The sequence below is a fragment of the Ammospiza nelsoni genome, chromosome 2, assembly GCF_027579445.1.
Source record: "Ammospiza nelsoni isolate bAmmNel1 chromosome 2, bAmmNel1.pri, whole genome shotgun sequence".
NCBI lineage: Eukaryota > Metazoa > Chordata > Aves > Passeriformes > Passerellidae > Ammospiza > Ammospiza nelsoni.
The window spans coordinates 52,236,620-52,262,341 of NC_080634.1; the positions used below are offsets into that span (position 1 = coordinate 52,236,620).

The 25,722-nt window shown below is 40.1% G+C and overlaps 1 protein-coding gene and 1 long non-coding RNA gene across 5 annotated transcripts in view; one reads left to right on the forward strand and one right to left on the reverse strand.

The window, feature by feature from the left end:
* STARD13 (StAR related lipid transfer domain containing 13) overlaps positions 1-25,722 on the reverse strand; it is a 285,609-nt gene that overhangs the window by 217,660 nt on the left and 42,227 nt on the right. For 2 of the 3 annotated variants that reach the window (XM_059467184.1, XM_059467182.1), the window contains exon 2: positions 23,201-24,114. In XM_059467184.1, the coding sequence (XP_059323167.1) occupies positions 23,201-23,956 (756 nt within the window). In that variant the 5' untranslated portion in view covers positions 23,957-24,114. Of the gene's footprint in view, positions 1-17,091; positions 17,242-23,200; positions 24,115-25,722 lie in introns of those variants that run through there. The other variant, XM_059467185.1, reaches the window with a different exon arrangement.
* Positions 6,821-13,721, forward strand: LOC132070346 (uncharacterized). 2 transcript variants are annotated; one of them, XR_009417955.1, is made up of 3 exons: positions 6,821-8,244; positions 9,183-9,926; positions 13,012-13,721. It is a non-coding gene; the product is annotated as an uncharacterized LOC132070346 (long non-coding RNA). The 2 variants fall into 2 exon arrangements; XR_009417954.1 differs by having other exon boundaries at positions 9,183-9,293; positions 13,012-13,720.

Here is a 25,722-nt window from a genome sequence, read left to right on the forward strand (position 1 = left end):
ATGGCTTTGCCTACAGAGAACGGGGGAGGAAGCCAGATTGATTCCAGATGTAAAATCCTTCAAAAAATAATTATTTAGAATACAAAGAACTCTTTGATTCAAAAAATAGATTTTCATGTGCCTTCTATATTGAAGATAAAATAAGATAAAATACTTCAAAAGGAATTTTCCCTAATATCCCACTACAGTGTTGCTCAAGTATTTACAGAGCTGTTGGATGGACAACTAACTTGTGGCACCTTCATCCTGGAAAGCAGGTGAGCAAACTCAGCAGTTGGCAACCTTTTCACTTCTAAGAACTGTATGGCTATGTATCTGAGATTATCAAGGAAGTCTCTTCCATCTCTCAAGTCAGCAGGTGAGGCCATGCACATAGGTTTCTGGGAAAATGAAAGCTCTGATCCCCAAACCACTCACCTAAGATGGGCTGTAAGACCTTAGCAGTTTTGCAGAAAAAAGCTACAGAAATACTAACATGAAGATATGTGTCAATCTGTTTGAATGGAAACACCATTTCCGAGACAAATCATTTTCACTTAAATTTATTACACTTCTTAAACACATCTCTGTATGGAACTTTGATTTTCATTCCGGTCCAGCCACTTTCTTTCTGCTGCTTTCTTTCCTGAAGGCTGCTGCCTCAAGCTACTGTTTTCTTCAGGCAAGTTTTCAGAAGTGACACAAGCCATACCTGTATAAATGATGAAAACTTCTGTGTTTTTTGATGCTCTAGAGCAAAGTAAGCTGAATTTTAAACACATTCAAGTTTGTTTCTGGCTTTTCTGCATTTTCCCTTAAAGTGGCTCCACACACCTGCCTTAATTTTCTTTCACTAAGCTCAGCTGCACATTTCTGTGACTTTATGTGTCTGTATTTAAGCACACACTATGTCTTTGAATAATGAATACAGTAAAATATAAAAAATATTGTGGAAATACTAACTTCAAATATAGTACAATAAGGATATATGCTTGGATTTTTTAAACTACTAATAGGTGCACAACATGGGAGAAAAAGGAACCCAAAGAAGCCATGAGAAAATAATGTAACATAATCCTGACTTCATTACATGTATTTGACTACTTGACTTTTCAAAGTCCAAGTGGCTCAGAAACAGACTAAATTATTTTTAATAACTGCTTTTAATCTTTCAGACAGTAAATTGGCAAATTTGACCTTTAATTTGCATTCATCACATTGATCTTGCACTGTGATAATGTCCATCATGGGAAAGAAAACAAAATTCTGAAGTCCTGTCTCTCTTTTAAGGGTTCTTGCATCAGTTTTTAAGGAGTATTGCCCTAAGCTAGGCAGGACAGGAGAGAACCCCTCGTACCAATGGAGTCTTCCAAATAGTAAGTTTATGGAAAATTTCCCAGATGAAGAAACCCATGCTAATTCCTACGACTGCAGGCCACAAACTGTATCAACATGGTGTTTCCCCCAGACAAGAGCAAAATTGGAAAGGGAGAAGAAAGGAATTTAGTTGAAGACAAGGTTTGGGGCAAAATGTTTTGGAAAACAATTCCACACCGCTGCAGAAGTTTTAAAGTGCAGTAACCCAGACAGTCTAATATGAAAATTCTACTGCAGCTTCATTTTGTTTCTAGCAAAAGCAACTAGTTTTATATTGAACTTCTCATTAAAAAAAAGAAAAACCAAAAAAAAAACAAAAACAAAACAAAAAAAAAAACTTAAAATGGCACCTAATTGGTTTTAACATTTTGCTCCAATGATTAAATTTTCCAGATTCTCAAAGCCTACAGCAACTTCACCTTCTATTCTGCTTGAAATTATGATGTCAAGCATCACCAAATTTCACGAACAGGCTGTTAGTCAAGCCTGTACTGATGACACATGCTACAGAACTGGCACCCAAATGGCCAGACAGTCTGTCTTAATTGACATCTGCTCCTATTTCAGCACATGAATTATCCTCTTGGGTTATCCCATCTTCAGCTGCTTCACAACAGATGCCAGCTCATCATCTATCTATTCTACCATTTCCTCCACCTTGTGAGGTGGCGGAAGTGAACTACACTTCTACTATCCCAGACACTTGTTCCAAGCAGTAGTCAAATTCTTGACACTGTCCATATTCATTTGGTTTGGCACCATCTGCAACAGCAGTTTTATCTGCACATCACAATTAGTGACAATGAATGACAAAGTACTTTACCCATATAGGTATTGAGACACAATTAATTTCTTCACAAAAAAATAATTGCAAAATTCTCTTACCAGGACTCCCTTGGAAAATGTAACTAGCTTGTATCTGTTCACAGCAGGTATCTCCCTGCAGTGCTTCCTGACTAATAAATTTTAGGTTTCAGACTGGGTTCCATGAGACTGAGGGATCTCATGCCACTAAATCCAGACAAAGTTACAGACCAGAATAAGTAACTTACAGATCCTTCTCCCCAGCGTGGTTAGTTGCACCTTTTGAGATTGGGTAGGACTTAAACCAGTTTTCCTAAAACGGAGTTCTCTCTCTAGGAAACATTGTGGTTAGAACTGTCCAGGATGTGTAAAAGCTGGGCTCAGCTTCACCTTTGGCCTGATACACTTCATATGCTTTAAGGGGAAGGGATGCACTTCTGAGTAAGAGAAGAACGAGAAAATACTGATGCTCTAGAAAACAAGAGGGAAATACCTGCAAATCACCCCAGAGGAATTAGGGAGGGCTCCTTCCAAAAGGTGGGGCAGCCCACAGGCCAGCTGAAATGCCTCTATGCCTAAGCACATGGCATGAGAAACAAGCAAGTGGAGCTGGAAACCATGGTACAATTTGAAAGCTACAACATATTAGGAAAAGAGGCTGGGACAGAACTGTAGTCAAGGACTACAAGGTTTTTAAAAGAGATATGTAGGGGCAGGGTTTTTGTACTCTGTGTTAGGGAGGGGATAGATTGTGAAGAGCTGCCTCTGAAAAACAGCCACAAAAAGATTGACAGCCTGTGGGTAAAAAATTCAAAGACAGGACCAACAAAGGACACCTGCATGTGGGGGTCTGATCAGGGGGAAACCAAGGTCAAGGCCTCCTGCTTCAGATGCAGAAAGCATCACACTCCAAGACCTCATCCTAGCAAAGGATTTCCACCACCCAGGCATCTGCCAGGAAAGCAACACAGCTAGCTGTAAGAAATCCAAGGGGTACGTCAAGGAAAACTTCCTGGCGCAGGCATTGGACAAACGAACCGGATGAAGAGCACTACTGGACCTGGTGCTCACCACAGTGGATGAGCTCATTAAAGGGGTTGGGACTGGAGGCAGTCCAGGCTGCTGTGACCTGGCTGTGGGTTGACAAAATCAATGAAGTTGGAAAAGACCCCGGGTGCATCGAGTCCAACCTATGACCAAATATCACCAAGTCAACATCAGACCACGGCTCTGAGTGCCACATCCAGTCTTTTGTTGAACCTTTCCTGTTCATGATCTAAGGAACATGGGCCTGGTGAGGAGCAAAGCCTGGGCCATTAACTTGGAAAAAAGGAGACCAGTAGTTAAAAGTAACATGAACTAGAAAACACTAATACCAGATAGAAGGGATAACAATAGGGTGTTTTAACCGAAAATGATTTTGTGGTGCATGAAACATTCAGGAGATCACACCCATAAACCTTATGAAAGGTAAAATAATTTTGGGAAGGTTTTTCACTTTGGGAAAAAGCCTTCAAAAGCTAGGGGAAAGCTTAGCTGGGCTTATATACAGCATAAAGCACTGGAGCCTCCAAAGAAGAAGCACTCGTGCCTTACTTTTGCTGCTGGCCCTAGAGCGAAGGGAGCTGTGTGGTGTGTCCCCGTGGGGAGCAGGGGCAGCACTACTCCCCCAGGAGCAGCAGGAGCCAGCGTGGGTGCCTTCCTCTCTGCCCTGTCAGCTCCAGCTGTGAAACAGCACACACAGGTGACTTGTTTCACAGTTAACTGGGGTTTTGTTTAGTGTTTATTGGTAAAGCAATAATCTTGTTTAATACAGCAGCTGAATTAAGCAAGTCCTTATCTGCTGCCTTTGCAGACTGGCAGCCAGGGTGATCAGTCACAGCTGTCAGAACTCACTCGGACACAAGCTGGTGCACCGTGTGTGGGCACTCCAAGGCACTGAGGGCTGGGAATCAATCCCTGTGCTGGCACCAGGGCTGCCCTGGCAATCCAACACACAAGCTGAGTCATTTCTTCTAAAAATACCAGTGTCAGTGTTTCCTTGAGGAACTCTGGAGCAGATTCTAGAGATTAAGATGGTAAAAGATAAGACAGAGATCTCAATATCTGGCAAACTTCAAATTGTAAAGAAAGAGACACCAAACGCCAGCATACTTTTATTTAAAAAACTGATGTTGGTAGCTATAACCTTAACACTTTCTTATCTTAAAATACCAACATTCTTGTTTTCAGTTACTGGAATTTTAAAAATTCGTACCTACAGTGAAAGAATTTCCAAGAAAACCGGTACTAGAGATTGTCTCCAACTACTTTGAAACTTCAACTGCTTTCAAAGTAAGCTGCTTCTTTTGGTTACACACAAAAACATAACTCATAAAAGCGCTATTGATGATACAAAGCCAGTAAAATCATAACAATACTATCATCACATTTATGACAAGCTACCACACAAAACCCTCAAACCCAGCAAGGATTAAAAGGATACTCTAAAATTCACAATGAGTCATGGAGTTCTGTTAAATCTGACACTGCTCTCTGCCCAAGTTCTTACAATGCACTAATCAGAAAATACATTAATGTGTGTTAGCAAGCCATTTGTAAACTGAAATCTGAAATTAATGGAACAAATAAAGAGCAAAAGGTACCTTCTGGAATTCAAGGGTACTTAAGGACAAAGATGAGAAAGCTTGGCAGAAAGGATGCTATTTTTATGGCTAAGGATAGGTGGTGATGGGACAATGAATGGAACATGAATTTATGGGAGAACAAGAGAATAGATGATAATTGAAATATTGTAAACCTTCTAAATTATATCCTGAACCAATTTTCATCATGCTAACAATGAAGAGAGGGCACTAATCCCAGACCCAGAAAAGTCATTAGGCATGATTCCCAGATCTCCACTGGAAGTTTGTAACCCAAACATCCAGGTTTACCCACCAGGCTTCAGTATTAATCAAAAGCAATTTAGATGCCTCTATGCATTTGTTGTAAGTATTTAATGTTTAAATGCATTTTAAAAATTCACAACCATTCCTGAAACTGCTGAAATGTCTAGAGCAACAAAAGTAAGAAAACTTACATAGTTCATATTGGCAACTTTATTTGAAAAACTTGCACAAAGCCAAGACCACGTTACTCAAGAAATGCTACTATAGTTGCTAAAATATCACAGAATTATCTGGCATTAAACTCGTGATAATTTACACTTATCTGTTAAGTAACAACAACAAAAAAATTATGACAAGCTATAGCTTGTGTGTGAGCTGTACAAGAGATTTCCCAAGTTTCCCATATTAATGTGAGGGTGGTGAGACACTGGAACAAGGTGCCTATGGAAGTTGTGGATGCTCCATCCTTGGCTGTGTTCAAGGCCAGATCAGATGGAGCTCTCTGAGAAATGTGGTCTAGTGTAAGGTGTCCCTGCCCACAGCTACAATGCTGCAACAAAATGATCTTTAAGGTCCCTTCCAATCCAAACCCTCACATGATTTTATTATACCCATGTAGTTCCACCAAAATTCTTGTGGTTGTCCCAAAATAGCATGCACATGCAAATCTTACAAACACCTTGGTATCTTCACACAAAATGAGAGCTGACACGTGCTTTAATTGGTTTATGACATGCACACTGAGAACGCCACGTAAGATTTGCAAAGAAACCAAATTTTGCAAGAGCAGCTCTTGCAGCAGCAGCAGGGAACCTGCCTGGGATTGGGACACGAAACAGCAGCACCATCCCACGTATGGCTGCACAAAGGCTCCTTCCTCCAAAAATCATAGAGAAAGAACAAAGAAAGGGTTTCTCCAATAAAAAAAATGAACTTATGAGCATTATGACGTGCAGGCAACCAGATCTCCTCAGATCCCTCCACATAATTTGAGTAGCATACTTCACAAAATAGAAAAAAAAAACCCAAGACAAACCAACCAACCAGACAAAACAAAAACAAAACAAAAAAATAAACCCAAGACAAAAGTGTTGCTTTTCCAGATCCTTCTCTTGATGGAGGAAAACCAAAACCGAAGACCAACACAAAAGCCCCCCTGAACCAGCCCCACAAATCGTTTCCCCACGCTGGTGCTCAAGGTCACAGCACGCCGGGTCCGGGGGCCAGCGGGGCCGAGGGGGGAGCGGCGGGAGGGCTCGGGGCGCCTTTGGGGCACAGCCGCCCCTGCCGCCCCAGCCGCGGCCCCGGAGGCGGGCGGCCCTGGACAGCGCTGGGGAGCGGGGCCCGGCGGCCGGAGGGGCCGGAGGGGCAGGAGGGGCAGGAGGCGGGGGCGCTGAGTGGGCGCTGAGGGGCGACCGCGGCTTTCCCGCCCTTCCCGCGGTCCCAGCCAACAATGGCGGCGCCCGCGCGCGCCCAACGGTCCCCAACCCCGCCCTCTCCAGGGGCTCTCGCGCGGGGGATGGGATGGGAGGGGCGGGGCTCGTGCCCGGGCCAGCGCCCTGAGGTGCGCGCGCAGCGTCTCTCCTCTTTCCCTTTCCGCTCGCGCCTCTGTGACGTCACCGGGAGGGGCGGGGCCGGGGCGCGAGGGCGGGGGCGGCGGCCGCCGGCGGCTCGCGGGGCGGCAGCGCCACCTGGCGGGCGGCGCGGCGCGGGCCGAGGGCGCGCCCTAGCGGGCAGGGAGGGGTGAGCGCCCTGCCGGGCAGGGGCGGCGGAAGCTGCCGGCGCCGCGCTCCGGGACCCGCTGTGCCTCTGTCGCCGGCCCCGCACCGGGAGGCCTCGCCCGCAGGTGCTCTGTAAGGAGAAAAGCCGCTGCCAGCGAGGAGCGGCTCCTGCAGGGGGCGAGGCTGAGCCCCGGAGCCGCCGCCCGCTTGGCCGTGGGAGCGCTCGGCCCGTCCCTGTCGCCTTCAGGGGAAGAGGGGCCACCAGGGTGCCAGGGCCGGAGGGGCCGAGCTGGCCTTGCCTCCGCCTTGCCCCGAGATCCTGCCCCATGGGGTGGAAACTGTCCCAGCCGGGTGTGGCTTTGCCCCTCCGAGAAGTGATTTTTCCATAGCGCCCTTCCTCAGGTTCTGCGTATGTCAGAGCATTTCGGCTGGAAAGACCTGCCCCATGCCCTGGCTGGGCGTGCGGAGGCTGAGGCGAGTGCCTTCCTTGGCTGCACAGCTAAGCAGAGGTACACAGGGCTAAAAAGTAATCGGAAGCAGATCTTCCATTTCTGGGCTCCTCCGTGCAAGAGAGACACAGCTCCTGGAGCGGATCTAGCGGGGGTTTGCGGGGAACTGGAGCATCTCTATTCAAGGGAAAATTGCAAAGTGTATCAAGGGAGTGGAGGAGCATCTCTCTTGCCAGGAAAGGCTGTGGGAACCCGCCATGTTCAGCCTCGAGAAGAGACAACTGAGAGGTACTTCATCAATGTCTATGAGTTTCTCAAGGGAGGGTCAGAGGATGGACCAGGCTGTGCTCCATGATGCCCAGCAATAGGACAAGAGGGAAGGGGCAGAAACTGATCCACAGGAAGTTCCACCTGAATATGAGGGACTTTTTTTCTGTATGGGTCACCAAGGACTGGAACAGATTGCCCAGAGGGGTAATCTGGTGGAATGTCCCTCAGCAGAGATATTGTCAAAAATATTTTTGCAATTGCATACACTGGTGAGAAGTTCCTGCTTTTGTGTTCAAGGCTACAGTTGCTACCATAAGAGCATTGCACTTAAATTTAATTTTTTTTTCTTTTCCCCCTTGGTATTTTAAGAGAACAAAGTAATACTGTTCTGTCTTTGCGTTGCTAAGCTGCTGTGACATTTCTCCCACAACTTTTGAACATTTCAGATACCTTCAAGCCAGTTTGGAAGATGGGAAGAAATATCAGGGACAACCAAGTTGAATTAAAATTTTGACTGTACAAGAGGCAAAAGCGATGGCCCACTATAAAACTAAGGATGAGATAACAGACAGTATAATTTTTTAATAGCTGCTGAGGAACTTATTTTTGTGTGCTAATTTGCCAGGCAGTGGGAAGTTACCGCTAGGTAAAGCACATATTGATTGTCCCTTGCTGGAGTGGTGGAGGGAGGTGCCAGAGACATTCTGCAGGAAAGGAAGTAGAGAAGACATTGGCAGTGTTGGGAAAATAGTGGTAAGTAGAAACTGGAAATAATATAAGAACAGGAAAGGACCGGAGTATGATGGAAAGCAGTGAGAAATGTGGAATAGTTTGGGCAACAGGAGGTCCTGGAAGGGGTGAGGCAGGAGGCATTAATTCTGCAGAATGTGAGGGTGGTAATCTTAAATCTGAAAAATGTTTTGGAACAATTAATTACTTTCCTGAGATAATCATCTTGGGGTGATTAGGTGAATTCTGTAGAAACAGAAGGACAATACATTTTCACTTCCTATCCTGAGACGCTTGATTTTATAAATGACTTTTTTTTTCCCTCATGAAGAGCAATTAGTCCCTGATCAAGAAACTGAAGAAAAATGCATTACAAGGGTTGTTCAGAGCTTATTTGCTGATTTTATAGGATTTGTATCATTCATCTCACATGCTCTTTTATTCTTTCATAAGCAGCAAAGGGGTTTCTCAACAGCTTCTGTTTAGGTGTCAGCCTTGCCAGGTTGCTCCTTGCAGAGCCCTCAGGGAGTGCAGTGAACTTCATTAGGTGCCTGTCTCTTGTGGCCAAGGATCAAGACAGGGATCTTGTTAGTCCCTTTCTGAATGTTAGGCAGGGGAGAAATAGTGGATTAAAAAACAGATTAAAAGAAAATTATTTTTTTTGTGGCAAAATTGCAGCACATGAGTGCATTTTTTGAAAATCTTTTCTGGGAAAAATCTCATCATTGGGAATGAGGTAGGAAACAAAATGCCTCTGTAACTAAAACTACAGTGTAACACAAGCAATACATTATATATTTTTTTTAAGTTTTGAGTTGGCCAGAGTTAAAGGGAGGTGGGAGTAAGTCTGAAATCAGAAATACCATTATGCTTGGTGACTAGATAAAACCAGCTCCAGGTATAATTTATGGTACATGCACATTGCTCAGTTTTAATGTTTTGTCTCCCCTTGTTTTGAACAGGCTGTGGGCTGTAGCATGCAATTATAAGAAGCTTGTCAACGTGACATAAGGACACTGATCAGAGCAACAAATAAATCTCCTTGCATAAATTTTTGGAAGTGAGAACGATGAGTAAGGAGGCACATTTTTCTTTTCATTGTCTTAAGTTTCTTAAATGCCTGCACTTACTCAGATGGGATCTCCCTCTGGAGCTCTTCAAAGACATCAGTGTCTTTTCCTCAACTGTGTAAGAAATTTATGTGCTTCATTTGACAGCCTGCTTTCTCTATAGTGTGGAAACTGGATACATTCCCTAACACCCAGATCCAGATAATATTCTGCTGATGTCTTAACTCTGTGTTAAGGCAAGATGTGCTGTGCTCCATCCCCACTTTCACTCCTTCTGGTCTTCCTCCTACATTCCCAGTTTTTCTGGAAGAAAATTATAAGAGCTGCAGCCTACTCCAGCAGCCCCCGTGGATGATCAGGAACCATAGATATTTAAGTATTTGAGTGTCAGATAATTAATCACCTAAACTGCAGAGATTTCATTCCTCCCTGCCTAGTAAAACTGGCAAAAGCTTTTAACCTGAAGAAGCAAAGGGCCTTACACAAAACATCCTGAACAAGCCATTGGCTGTACCTGGGATGTGTCTTGCAAATCACCTCTCTGTGTCTCTGCTTGGGGATTTTTTGCCATCTTTTGTTTGGTAAACTGAAGTATCTATTTCTGCTACCTGCCTATGCTAAAAGCTGCTGCATCAGGTGTGTTACTATAATAATCTGCTGTGGTTTATGGTTTTTATTTCTCTAAATGACAAGAATAGCCATGAAAAATATAGAAACTAAGAAGCTGAAGGAGTTGGGCAGAATTTAAAAGCTGAATTAAGATAATTACATTATGCACAAGAACAGTCATCCCTTATTAATGTAGTGTGTAGTTTTATATTGTTAATTATTAATGCTAGTTATGTACCTAAAGTGTTCAGAATTTGAGCTACATTTCTTCTTTCAGAAGAAATACATAAATACCATATGAGTGATCAAAACAACTTCCAGAATTTTAACTATTCATGGTATTTGTACTTATTAATATCTGTAGACAGCTGAAGCCCTGTCTTGCTAGAATTAAAAAATAAAAAAGTAAATGTTGTGAAGTCAACATAATACTGACTGCATATGGTGAGTGCATATATTTATAATACTGACTGTATAATATTTTGCTGCCCCTAGACATCTTGCTTTATGAAGATTCTTTTAGTCACAAACAGAAACAAAATAGTGACTATATATTTTAGCATGTCTTTTTAAACTTGGGAAGAAGATAGCTCACTTAAAAAACCTAAACCACTTTCTGTTAAACAAATCAGTTTGATCTCAATTTTTGAAGAAAAGATGCTTTGATAATGCAGCCTTGGGCATTGTTCCTGAAATAAAATAATAGTTTATGTGTTCCCAGAGCTTCTAAACATACTTGCTTATACCATGTTAGTGTTTTTGTATAACACATAGGTAGGAAAATGAGGCCTGGAGATCAAAAAAATCTGTCTTGCTGTAAGAGTATGGTCACTAAATAGCAAAAACTACTGTTACCAGAACTTTAAGGTTCAGGCATGTTCCCTGTCCCTTGCTTCAAACATCATCTCCTGGAATGAGAAGGGTTGAGGGACAACAATGATCTGTAGCGATTACTTTTAAAATATCCAAAAGTTCTGCAAAATCTTCAAAATACAAATGCACTCAAGAAGTTCTGAGGCAGGTGAAGCTGAAAACATGAGCCTGTCCTGGAGTTTCACTTACCAAGAGTTAGCCTGACTGTTACTGACTTCCAGTTCTAGCATAACTTGTATATTGGAGCACTTCAGTTTTATTTGTATTTGCCTGGCTCTTTGTTAAGTACCTTAACTGAAAGCATTCAAAAATTCTGTTTATCCTTGTTAAGGTATTTGGTATTACTTTTATACTTATTTATAAAAGTAATAGTTATTAAACTTATATATATTATATAAGTATACTTATTTATAAAAGTAATAGTTATTAAAAAGAGCAGGAAAATATTGCTCTTTGGAATTACTAGGAGAATTACAAGAAAGAGCAAAAAATCCCCCTGCTATGGGATGATTACCAGCAGTGATAATTCTATTCACAAATATTTCAGTTCCCTGTGATATGGCATATTTTAGAAAAACCCCATCAACCACAAAAATCCACATAAAGAGACCTATTGGTATAACTCTGCAAATAACTGCAACCAAACAATTCCTAGGCTAATTCAAGGATTTCAGCTAGTTTCTCTAGTTACATACTTCAAGCGAGTGTATTTTGAAATGCAGGACACTTAACAGTAGCAATAATAAGCAAAATCTTGCTAGCAAAATTCAATATAATGTAGAATTGCAAGATCTGCAGGTTTAGGAAGATCTCTAGATATCCTTGAGAGGAAAGCTTTATGTGTACCTGGGGTATATCCAAACATGCCAGGATAAAAGCTGGAAGGATCATAGTTTGTATTTTAGCACGCTGTCTTAACGCAGCACTTGAGGAACTTGAAAACCTACAAGTTCACCCAATTGCTCTCCAATCCTGCTCATCTCTCTGTAGTCCCAATGTGATACTGCCACCCATAAAAAAACCAAAAACTCAAACAACAAACCAAAACCCAAAACCCTAAAACAATTCCAAAGGGAATTGGTCTAGACAACTCTTGAATGGGAAAATGTGTATAAACTGAGCAGTGTACAGTTTAGCCCTGGTGGAAAAACCCTGCTTAGACAATGTAGAAACCAGCCTGGTTGCAGCCCAGCCAACATATATTTGAATTTAAAATTTAAAATGCCAAAGTGATAGTAATTTCATATCTTACATGACAAGTGATTTTCTTTTCTTTTAATTGATATTTGTCAATGCATCAGACTTGAATTACTTTTCAAAGACAGCTTAATTTTGACAGCTTTCCTCTGGGTAAAATACCTGTATTTGCAAAGCTCCTTAGTAGCCCACCTAGCATGCTGCTGGAGGCTCCTGACATATCACAGCCAGGGTAAGGAATTTTTCACTGTCATAGAAAATTTTGAATCTTTGGGGAGTTTTTTTCTGAACTAAAGTAACTCCAAATTTAAAAATAATTACTTCCTTTGCAAAATGGTATGCTTTTATTTTTCATGATGTACCTAGGAGATTGGGGTTTTTGATAATACTGCCAATTTTAAATTGGATGCATAAACCAAATGTTCCTTCTCAAATTTCTACAGTTTTCAACCATACTTGCTACTCTTAAAAATTCCTTTTAATTTACATTAGAATTAAATGCTGTGTGTTCCAAGGTGCTTGTGTGAGCACTCCTTAGAATTTGCAACCATTTGAACACAATTTCTAAATAAGAAAAAAGCACCCATCAAGAAGGCCTAGTCTTTTTTTATTACTATTTTAACTTAGATATCTTCATTCTGTTTAATGCAACTTAAAATCATCTTCTTAAGAACTTTTTACAAAACTGGAAACATTGCACACAGAAAAAGATGATCAGAGATAAAAACTCTGAATGTATACATTCCAATTTATAGCAATTCCAACTATTTTAAAGTTTGCTATTATTTTTTGTTCGTATTCATGGTAAATTCTTTTACTTGAAGAAGTGGCAATTTTAGAGTTTGCTGTCTGTCATTCACATGCAAAATGCAAGCTTTGTCATGTCGGAAAATTTGAGTTTCAAAAGCATTTTCTGAACTTCTATAATTTGTTTTTGCCTTTATTTCAGAAAGACCTGAGTTTGTCTCTGCTTGCTTGGAATACTGGGGGTTTCCCACTAAGGCTTCTTAATCTCATTTCTCTCTTTCAATTTTTTTTTTAGCATCAGTGGCATTCTGTGTCCCCCAAGACAAGGCTTGGACAATTCAAGACAGCACTTGATCTGTTCTACACCAAACACAAAGCAGAAGGGTATCTTGATAGCCCCCTTGCATTAGAAATGCATCATGGTATTGCAACAACTTTTATTTTAAAAAAAGCCTTAGGGTCTTTGGAATGTTTCTGTCTTCCAGGGGTAATCTTTTTTAGTTTAATCATCTTTTATCTCACAAACATGAAGTTTTTCCATATATCACTAGTTATTTGTAACACCCTGGACAAATCTGCAACACAGCAGATTAAAGTACAGCTTGAGGTGAACTCTCAGAGTCTGGATCCTTAGTTGCACAAATTCTCAGTACTCCACTTCCCCTCAGTTTAGGCACCTATCTTGGCATGTTAATAAAAGGCAGTCTGTATATTCTTGCTTCTAGTTACTGCCTTTGTGTACTTTTCTCTTGATATGTGGTGTACATCGTAAAAAATAAAATACATACAAGTTGAAGTATTCTGTTCTGTTGTTTCTTGGCAGGTTTAGCAGCTTTTTTTACGTTTTAGTTTAAGTAAATCAGACCACAGACTAACTGCCAAGGCTTTTGCCATGGTGAAAAGTCTTCATTATGTAAATACTGAAATGTCACCCTTATACTGCTTGAATAGAAACAATAAATAGTAACTGCAAACCTTACAGTAATTTATCTACCATATCACTAATTGCTTCATCACAAAGATTGGATTAAAGCCAAACAAAGTTTCTCTGCACATACATTAGAAATGAGCTGTTAAATCTGTGATGCTAAAACATTACCTATTCTAGACCTGATTTTTAAAAATTGGATTGATAGTCTAAATGCCAAAGAACTTCAGAATCCATAGAAAGTACACAAAGAGAGCCCAGTAATACAATGCAAAAACCTGGTGAGATTTTACTGAAGTTAATTTCTGGAATAAAAAATATTTCAAATGCTGACATAGACTTCAATGCCCTGTCTGATTTATTTCAGGAGAACTCTAAGCTAATTCAGAGGAGAGTTTCCTTCTCTGCACTGCAAAAGTCTCAGCTCTGAGATAATTCAAAACTGGGCAAGAGTTTTACAAGAGCATCAGTTTGTACAAAAGCTTGGATAGAAAGAACAATCTGTTTCCATTTTTTATTACAATTTGTAATACTCCATACTTGGAGAGATTGTTAAGGAAAGGCTTGAGGCTTAGGACACTTTCTTGTAGACAGTAACCCCAGAAGAATGCCATAAAATGAAATCTCAGATCTGTCAACTCTCAATGAAGTTCATGACATTTAAATTCTTTCAGTGTATCTCTAAATTGGGTTCAGTCATGGATCTCAGTGTTCACACAGATTTCTGGTTGTGTGGTAGCCTGCGATGTGGCAGTACCAAAATTCTCATAGATCCCTCAGCAAGTCAGATCATATCAGTTGGGTCCCATGGCCCTACCAAAGAAATATGTCTGTTACAATATCAAGCTAACATTACTTTATTAAAATTTCGTGCCAAGAAGGACAGAGGGATCATAGCTGTATCACTAGAGTCTGATTTTCATTAACTGGACATGTGTTACCTAGGAAGATGTTTCAAAAGCACCTAAATGTCTTATAGGAAGTGCTACAATCTTCCAGTGGGACTTCTGTGTATGAAGAAATCTGTAACTTATTTTTCTTAATCCCTTTCAAGAACTTTTAAATATTACAAAATATACTTTGTGAGGTTGTTGATTCAGTAAAGTTCTGTTTCTGTTTTTTTCATTTGGTTATTTTTTTTCTCCTTTGCTGTACTGCAGTTCTATTGGCTGACTTGAAAAGCATACCCAATCCTTATTTGTCAGCCAAACCAGCTTTAAAATGCAACCCTTCCCTGGTCTCCTCATCTTTTGTGCAAGTTTCTGATCTCACAAATTCTGCTTATGCCCATTCCACAGTTTATCCAGTGTCTCCATCTGTTCCTTGAAGAAATATCTTTATTTTAATGATAAGCAGATTAACAGATTTCTACATGTTTCTTCTGGTTCCCTGCACCTAAGACTCAGTCTGTAATTCTCACAGGTGCTTCTTCCCATGCTCTGACAGAGGAATGTTGTTCATCACAGCCTTGACTTAGACAGGCCATATTTTCTATTGACTTTATCTCTCCTTCTGTAGGGATACATGAAATATTTGAATGGGTTCACATTGCACAGGTTCCAGATATTTTGAGATACTTTTCAAGAAGAATCTTGATACAGCTCTTTTATTTTATGGTCCCAGTGCAATCATAAGCACATAATCTTTTTTTATGTTTTCTGGTAATACCAGTAGTAATATTGCTCTTTCCTGAGGTAGCGTGATGATTCTAAAATATTCAAATACACAACAAATAAAGTAGTCAGTATTTGAAAAAAACCCATAACTCACAAGTAGTGAATACTCTCCCCCTTTAGTATAAAACATCTGTTGTGTTAACTGTCTAGTCTTCTGAAGCTTTACAGATAAATAAAAATAACAACAATAAATGTAAACAATAAACAGTGCACTAATGCTCTTGAACACGCTAAAGCAGGGGTTCCCAAAATGCTGTTTTGTGAGGTCTTTTAATGTGTGCGCATGGGCTTTGATGAGGCTGTGCAACAAAATTCATTGGCAGTTCAGTATCTTCTTGGAAGGACAGCTATGAAGTTCTACACGTTTACTTGAGCAGGCCAAGGGTTTTACACTGTGCAAGGTAACTCAGTACTCTCACCTTCTATAATATATGTATTATATATATAAAATATATTTACAACCTAATTCAACACCAAGTTGAAATGCACTTTTTGAATTTTCTAAAGGAATTTGTAAGTCAAGATGAGTTGTCCTTTTGACTAATTATCCAAATTTCTTCATTAGTTTATCCAATTTTCGCAGACTCTCACTGTGTCAGTAATTTATACTATATCCTACACATTTTTAGAGTGATGGTATTTTGCAAACTGCAGAAGAATCAACTGCAATGCAGCCCTCTGATTTTTTTGAGCATTAGTCACTCCATCACATGGAGATTTGTTTATTGGCTCTGCTTTTGATAAAGAACAGGTTTTGTCCCCTTATATTACAACTTTTCCCCAGGAGGGTTTTGGCAGAGCCCAAGCTGGGAGGGACTGCTCAGAATAGTCTGTGGGATGCATTCTAAAAAAACCAGAGTGCATCCTTTCTCCAACCTCAACCCTATAGCCACTGATGCCTGCCAAAGATGATCTTGTGATTTAGTGTATCTGCTAATGGCAAATAGTGTATCTTTTCTAGGGCCATATACATTTCTATTTTTTAATTCTATATTAATCAACAGTGAGTGAAGCATGTTTATTAAAACAGGCAAGCAGCATGCAAGTATGTTGGAGAGATGAAGGGCAGTAATTTTGATAGCATCTACATGTTCTCCTACATAATTTCAATATACCAGTTCTTTTCAGTATGATTTTTAAGCATATCCTTAAATTACTGTTCTTCTTATAACTTTACTGTTATTTTCCAAAATTCCTATCATTTCTTAGTAGAAACAGTCATGTAGCTAATGTCCTCAACAAGCAGGACACAACAAATGCCACATTGTAATGGGAAATAGTTACGCTATTAGGAATACTGAGGTGACAGAAAAAAGTACTCAATGCAAAATGCTATATTCACCATTAGTCCTTCAAATTTGTGAAGCCAATAAAAAATCCTTTCATTAACTTAATAATTAAAGTCCCTAAGCTAGCATTTATCTGACTCTTAATAGTAAAGAGCTGATTGTGATTATTTATCCACTGACAATAATACATCACTGCTAAAGCGATCAGGAGTTCTCCAACTCCTTTTCTGAGCAGGCAGGAAATAAGCATAAACACTAAAAAACTTGCAAAGTTCGAGTCACCGTGTCCTTATCTATCAGCTCTCGAGAAAGTGCCACTGAAATACAGCAAGTACAAATCTTACAGACACACAAAGGAAATTAGAATGTATAAAGCTTAGTGCATCACTTCTTTCTTAGACAAGTAATTTCCCATTTTTCTCCCCTTGATTTCATAGCCTGTTCTCCCTGGCTATTGTTATTTCAGTGCTCAGCTCTCCTACCTGGGTAGATTTCCAGTGTCTGCAGAAGATGACTGAAAGGAGATAATAACAACTGTATTATTCCTCATGAAGAAGTCATCACAAGTTTGCAACCATTCTCCTCCTCTAGCTTTGGAGTCTCAGTTTCATAGGGTAAAATGAAGTACAAACTTCCAAAGTATGGGAGGAATGAGAGTAGAAATTTGTACTTTACTCTAATATGTTCCTCTCCAGTTTATGCTCCTGTACGACTGAATTAGAGAAGAAGGTACTATTGCAGGGCAATTTTCAGATAGCTTGAATTCCACCTAAGTTCTACTGCCTCATTAATGAAAACAGAATAGTACCTCTCAGAAAAGTGCTTCAGAGTGGCTAAGCAAGGCACTGAGCAGAGTGTAAGCCACCCAAGTACAAGGGTAAGAAGCTTACTTTGGCAGCTGTAAAGTACCTGATCACAGATGTAGGCTTGACTGCTGCTCTGTTTTGATCATTTAAATTGAATAAACTCAACGTAATCTGAATAATGAAAATTCACAGGATCACAGAGTCATTAAGGTTGGAAGATACCTTCAAGATCATCTAGGCCAACCAGCAACCCAGCACCACCATAATTACCCCTAAACCATATCCCCAAGAATCACATCCAGATGTCTCTTGAACACTCCCAGAGATGGTGACTCTGCTACCGCCCTGGGCATGTTGTTCCAATGCTTAACCACTCTTTGGGTGAATTATTTTTATAATGTCTAATCTGATCCTCTCCTGGCACAATTTAGGGCCATTTCCTCTCGTCCTTTCACTTGAGACATGTCACAAGAGAGTGACCCCCACCTCACTACACCCTCCTTCCAGGTGCTTGTAAAATGATGAAGTGTCCCCTGAGCCTCCTTTTCTCCAGGCTAAACACCCCCAGCTCCATCAGTTGCTCTTCATCAGACTTGTGCTCCAGACCCTTCCACAGCTCCCTTATCCTTCTCTGGACACGCTCCAGCCTCTCAATGTTCTTCTTGTAGTGAGGGGCCCAGAACTGAACAGAGGATCTGAGGTGTGGTCTCGCCAGTGCCGAGTAGAGGGGGACAATCACTGCCCTGCTCCTGCTGGCCACACCACTGCTGATACAGGCCAGGATGGCATTGGCCTTCTTGGCCACCTGGGCACACTGCCAGGTCAGATTTATTGTCAAAGACTTAGAACCTTCTGATTCCTTTCTCATAGGGTATGATTACTTGATTAAAATATTTACAAGTCACACAGAAGGATACATATATTTTAAGAAATGATAATTGACTTTAAGACCTCTGGCTTTTGAATAAATTATATGGGATTCATCTCCTCTTCTTGTGACTGCAGCAACTGATGGGAGAAGACTGACATTGACAGTGGGATCGAGTGCACCCTCAGTGAGTTTTCAGATGACACAAAGCTGAGCGGTGCAGTTGGCACAACAGAAGGACAGGATGCCATCCAGAGGGACCTGGACAAACCTGAGAAGTGGGCCCACAAGAACCTCATGAGGTCCAACAAGTCCAAGGGGCTGCACCTGTTGGGGCCGTCCCAGACATGGGCACAGACTGGGAGAGGAACTCATTGAGAAGATAAGAACTCAGGGTTTCTTGTAGAGGAAAAGCAGGACATGAACTGCAGTGTGTGCTCACAGCCCAGAAAGCCAGCTGCATCCTGGCAAGCTGAAGCCAGCTGAATCAAGCAGGCAAGATGAGGGACAGATGCTATGGAAGCTTCCATATTGCATTTCAGCAAATTATTCCAGTCTCAATCTTGTGATTTAAGCCAATACAATAATTGTCAAACTTTTCATTTGGCAGTGAGTAATGAGAATAAAATTTACCTTACTGTAGTACAAGGATGGAACAAGGAAATCAATGACAGTAAGTGAATAATCAGGGAAAGAGAAACTGATCATCCGTTTTTGTTTTTTCAGTAAATTACTGTTTTCTGAAGTAATTTTCAGAGTTCAGTTGCCTTAGTTTTAAATGTCAAAAACAATGGAGCTTTCACAAACCTCCTTTATGACACTACATTTTTCCTTGAAGATTTACTGATGGTGAAAGGTGATGGCACAGCTCCCCTGCTAACACAATGCAGAGCTGCACACAGGGGCTGTCTCTGACATTGTACTGGCCACTCCCATGCCTGCGCAGCCTCCTCCAAAAGTCTTTGAACTTACAGTCTGAGGGCCAAATCCTGACAAAGATATTCATTGTGAATGCTACCTTAATTACCTAAATTATCTGTTTCGGTCATCTTGTCTCTCCTGGGGAGTGGCATTTCACCCTTTTTTTGACCCAGCTGAACACGGTAACATTCAATGCAAATATTAGCTCATCGTTTTGGTGCTTTAAACAAACAACCAGGTTTGGTGTAGATCTTCCTAAATGCGTTGAAAGAGGCATGGTGTAAATATGAATGCAGACAGGGAGGCTGCAGAGGGGCTGCTGGAGCACCTAGCAGTCCTAATGGTTACTCTAAGCAGTTCCTTTCCAGCACTTGGCTTTCCTGACTCATCCCATTGTCTCTCAAGGGAGTGAGAAACAATAGAGGAAGCTGAGACAACTCTCTTAGGTGCCCTAAGTAATGTCAACAGACACAGAAAGCTTTTTGGCTGTTCCAGTTGCTAATATGGGCTGCCCAAAGAAACTATTTGAAATTGCCCCAGAAAGGATTTTAAGTTTGCTTCCATGTTGGTAGGACTATGCTTGTCTCTTTACAGCAGCCAAGAATATTAGCAGGGTTTGTATACAATCCCTGGGGTGAGGGAAGATCCATGACAATTCACACTGTCAAGGGTATGATTTCATAATACTTTCTTATTGCCTAATATCTGTCAAATACCTTCAAGTATTTACTTCCCTGAAATGTTAATCCTGAAAGTAACACATATTGTTTTCAGGCTATGTAAGGATAGGATAAGTTTATGCATGGAAAGTTGAATAGTAGCTCCTGGTTAAATGTGGTCTTCAGCTGTGTCCTGCTCAGTATAGTTTGAAGAAATGACAATGTCTAGAAAAATGTTATGTTTCAGAAGCTATTCTGAATAATTTATTGCCCCTGAACATGGAGCTGGCTGCATGCACAAACGCTGTATCAAGTTTGATATGAAGCCTTGAAGTTAAACAAGCAAGGAAAAATGGCTGAAGGTGCCACTTCAGAGCTGCAAAAGAATCTCTGGACAGAACTAACCAAATAATCATAAAATTATCTCGGTTGGAAAAAACCTCTAAGAACATTTAGTCCAACATTGGCCTAAGTGTTTGGGCAGAACTGTGTTGGGCATTAAATGTACTGCGGATTACAGACTCCTGACAAAGAAAAACAAATTGCCAAATTTAGATTTTATGAGGAGGCACAGGAAATATATGTGGAACTGCTCTAAGGGTGGAAACTTGGGGACCATGCTGAATTCATAAATTGAACAGAAGTACTATTTATCTTGTACCACTTAGAAGAGGCAGAAGCCTTTGGAACAAGAAGAAAGAGCATTTTTTAAAGGCCATCATTATATGAATTGTTTTCAGCAGTTTCTTCCACTTGACAGAGTTGGCAGCATACACAAATTGATTTTTTTCCATCTTCCCTCTGCTTATTTACTGCTCAGTGCACTTAAAGGTTTTTCTCTACTTATTAATTAGAATGAAACAAGAAGTTCAAGAGTTGTCACCTAAATGCGTGTAACAACTATTTAAGAGGAGATTGGGACAGACTCTGCTTGTGGTGACTGCCTGCAAGGGCCAGCGCTTCCTTCTTGGAGAAGGTGGCAGCCTTTCCTCCTTTCTGGAACTCAGATAGGAGGTTTGCAGTCAGTAACAGGTGCCTCTGGATAGGAGTGTCCCTGCAGGATGGATCTTAAACACAGTTTCACTGGGAACCCCAGTAGCAAGGATTTAGCCAGGATCTTGTGCAGGGTGCTCTGTATGATTGTCTGTATCTGTACAGCCAAAGAAATCTGTTTATTATATGATTATAAGTTTAAAGTTTAGCAATACCAGTTGCCCTTGTCAGCATTTTTACCTCATGCTGTCTTTATTTATTTGATTTCTTTCCACTAGAAAGACATTTCTCCCTAACATAATTTCTAAACAATAGAAATAAATAACTTGACAGTGACATACATTTGCTTCAACCAGAGTCATGGGGAGAGATTTCAGTCTGCATAATAATGCATGACTGCTGTTAAAATTTGAGAGACAAGACAATCTTAATGTTTATTTTATTTTTTTTTAATTCTTGGAGGTTTTCCTTGAATGATGCTACTTATTTTCATAGAAAAAATCAAAACCAGGACTGCAACATTGCATCCATTTTTTGAAATGTTTTGACACATTTACTGAGATTTACTAGGTAATTTCACATGCTTGTCTGGCAATTTATAATCCATTATTTTGCACTTCAAGCTGCATCCTTGAGTTTATTTTATGGCATAGACATAAAGTAAACTAAATGACAACATCTTCTGGCGTCTCCCTTTTATCTATGGGAATGACCTTCAGTAAAGAAAATCCAAAGGATGTTGTGCATCCATTTTGAGATATATTATTTTCATTAATGTGAATGTTTCTGAGTAATGAGGAAGTAAGACTTGGCTTAGGTTAGAAGAACAGTGCAATTACTTAATAAACCATGTGTCATGAGAATCAGGGTCAGTAGTGCATCAAAAGTTGCACTGTTTGGGAACCATCTTTGTGCCTTAGTCTTCTAATATAATCTGCTGAGGAAAATTTCTAAAAATCTGGCTTGCTTATTTGTGTGCTGATGGATTTCTGCAGTGAAGTTGGGATATGTATGAAATACAGCACAAAACTCCCACTCACTTAAGGGCATAATTAGTCATCCCAAACTGGAGATAGATTAATACTAAAGGAGAGAAACAATTAAGTTATGGCATAGTTTTGATGTAAATATGGACATTATAGTCCAAACTATAACACTTCATTTAACCAGAAATCAATGAAGCAACTCTGTGTTATAAGCAGTAGAAGAAAAAAGGACAACTGCAGGCAGAGTAAAATAAAATACACTGGGTAAAAGACTGCAGGACTACAGCCTGGTTTTCAAGGCATAGAGCATAGATTTACATGAAAAATAACTTTTAAAAGCTGGAGGAAGGAGAAGAGAGGACAGAAGGGAATGCCTGACCTGCAGGTTAAGATCAATTTGTGCTCCAAGGTCAGGAACATTGGAATTCTAAGTGTTTGGTTTTGCCCACTATTTGGAGTCACTTCTTAGTTTTGTATTACAACTGACTTTCTCCAATGATAAATGTGTTTAGCTCCAGTCATTTGGTTTGTCACCAGCTGTGAGCAGGGAGAAACCGTGCTTATTGTCCAGACTAGAGACAGTTCAGCTGGGAGGCTTCTGTTCCTCCAGTTCCAATAAACAAAGTTAATTTATTCAAAGTTGAGTTGTTTTTTTTTTTTTTAATGGAAAGGTTGTATATAGTTGGATGATTTTTATTACTAAAGATTTTAAATTTTGTCCTGAAAACTTCTGTTTTCATTTTGGCCACTGGTCTATAGAAAATCTTGATATATAACATCACAGATTAAAAAAAAATGGAAAAACCCAACCAACCAACCAACCAACCAACCAACCAACCATTATATACCACTCTTTAACTTGTCCTCTATATTGTTTTAATGAAATATTAGTACAGAAAACAGTTATTAAGTGGAAACAGTGCTGTGGGTTAGGTGGCTCAGTGCTACAGTACCACCACACTAAAAGCCCATTTTTCAGCATGAAGAAACATATTCTGCTCTGAGACTAAATGTGAGCTCTATCCCTTTGGAACAGTCCTCAGACTGTGTGCTGTACATGGCATGATATATGATCTTGTAGGAATGTAGGAAATGGAGCCAATCCCATTTAAATAAAAAAGAAACCAGAAAACCAAAGTTTGAAGTTCAGGCTAATAGAAGTGTGGTCAATCTGAAGTAAGATTTGTCTAGTGAAAAAGACTAGTATACTTTTACTGTAGGTTTAGGTTCTTAATTTTGTAATTCACAATAATTATCACCCTATAACAATTTACACAATTCCTTTTCCTCCCGTAACCAACCCTAAATGGCACCTCTTATTTAAAACACACTTGAAACTAAAGAATAGCTTGTATTACCTCCAGCTCCATATGTTTTTCTTCTTTGTCATGGTCCTTCGATGCCTTTTCAGAATGATTACTGCAGTCTTCTAAATGACAGGTGTGCTGATATTTAGTAAGTTCATGTTTAGCTTGCTTTCTTTGGGAAACATTCCTTCTCTGAAGGCCTTTGAAAAATGCCTCATACAGTGGCAGTTCTGTAAATGTGTCATGATCACCTCTGTTATCTGCTTCTTCCTCTTCAGAAGAAAAATCATCTGCTTCTCCAGCCTCGCAAATATGGAGCTTAGTGCTGGCTTCATGTGATAAAAATTCAAAATCAGAAAATGTGATAGCACATGGTTTGTGTTCTATGACTCTGATCTCGTAATTTGCTTCTGGATTCTTGTGTGAATTTTTTCCTGTGAGGACTGGCCATTCTGTGTGCATGGGAAGGTTTAAAGGATCTTCCTTTGACGTGTGCCTTGTAGAACAGGATGATTCTTCACAAAGGTGCTTTGTCTCGGGCTGGTTGGTGGCACTGGCACGCCCTGCAGCCATGCCAAGTTGTAAGGATGTCTCATTGTGGTCCAGTAAGGATGACACAGATGGCAAGCTCAGCTCAGGTTCCAGTAATAAATTCTGAAATTCATATGGACTTGTCTGATTTTCTGTCTTTCTTTGGTATTTTTCATACTTGGCTTCCTTTGGAGTTCCCAGGCACTCAGCAGATATAAGATAAGGTGAGCCCTGTTCTTCTTCATAGATGTTAGTTTCCATTCCAATGGGTTTCATCCATCAGAGATTAAAATGACTTCATTCTTGCTTGTCTTAAGAAACATATATCTGCATATGTAGCCAGGAAATATATTCTTAGTTTTCCAAAACCATGATCACACAGTCATTATTAATGCTTGGAATCTCATATAAAAACATCTGAATCCTTTCAGCTCCTGAAAAAAAAAAAAAAATGAATGAAAACATGCTTGCAATGGAGCACACCAGCAAAAGAAACCCTGAAACTTGAAATGTCCATATAAATTTACTTCAGATTTACTTATGCAATATTTCATGTATGCAGTTTAAATGAACTTTAAACATGAGAATTTTGACTTGTTTTGCTTATAGACTAGGAAAGAAATGGCAAATGCAGAAATTTTTTTTAATTAATGACTCTAAAGTTGGTTATTGACACAACAGTTCAGAATCATTCAAAGTGATGTTAGACATATGCTTGTTATCTAAACATGCCTCTCTATTCACTGTATTTTCATTGTCTATTAAATCACTGACAACTTTTACTGCTCCGATAAAGCTACTAAAATGCCATAGGGAAGACTAAGGGACAAAACACATGGAAATGTCACAGGGAAAACACAGAAAATAATATGTCAGTACATGTGGGATTTTCTCTGTCTCAAATTCAGTGAATTGCCAGTGCAGTGCAACACCTGCCCATTTCCAAGAGATTTGAGAGGGAAAAAGAAGAGGCTAAAATAACAGAGAGCTTCAGTGCTACATCAGAGTTGGCCTTGTCTGCTTTAAAAGTCTTAGTACCCATGCTCACACCTAGGCAGGGCACCTCCAGTGCTCTGGGAGAAGGGAGCAGCTGAAGAACTGATCTCACATCACTGAGTAGCTTCTGTTCACCCATGCATGTCATTTACTTCTTGTGACAGATTGAATATTTGTAGTATTTATTTTAATGATTGTTTCAGTACTCCATCTGTGAGAGAGCAAAGCAGAACAGAAGCTTTTCAAAATAAAAAGAGAAGCTTAAGCCTTTGATATATGTGGCAAACCTGTCAGTGATGAGGAAGATGTGTCAGAAGGCAGCACTGTGCCTGTCAAAGTGGGAAGCAAGCAAAGTAAGATGCTGGCATGTGATGCGCCTGTCACTGCATGTGCCATAAACTGAGCAATGCACACCAGCTAGGCATATTTTAGTGCTGGTTAGTGTCTATTTTACTGTTACAGGCATGCCTTTGGTAATAGAAAGAATACTGTAACACATCCAGAAAATTTGGATTTATTGTATTACCTTTGTCATTTGAACTGCAGCTGTAATAGATGTGAGCATGCAGTTACACACTGTTTATGTAGATCTCCTCTCAGCTACTGATAGCTATTTAAACATCAGACATTATTGTAAACTGTCTAACCTCCTGCTGGAGTCAGTGGAGAGAGAAAAATGCTTCCAGAAGGTAAATGCTCTCACTTAGCTTGTTTACCTATTTTGATGTGAGAGAAGTCTCCATCCTGGCTTGACTGCCTAATACAAAACTACAGAAGATGTCTAGACAAAAAGCTTACACCAGTCATCCAGCCTTTAGAGGGACGAATAATGCCAAGAAGAATTTCAGCCCACAGCTGTGGTACACAATAATAATAGATTACATTATCTATGCATGAATGACAGACCTACTCCTCATTTTCTCAGGTGCCTCAGGGTAGTCATCTACGCAGAATTGACTTCAGTCCCAGAAAGGGGAGAACTAGTTGAGCAAAAATGTCTTCAAAAAACAAAACACATTCCCACATTTAGATGGAATGATTGGAAT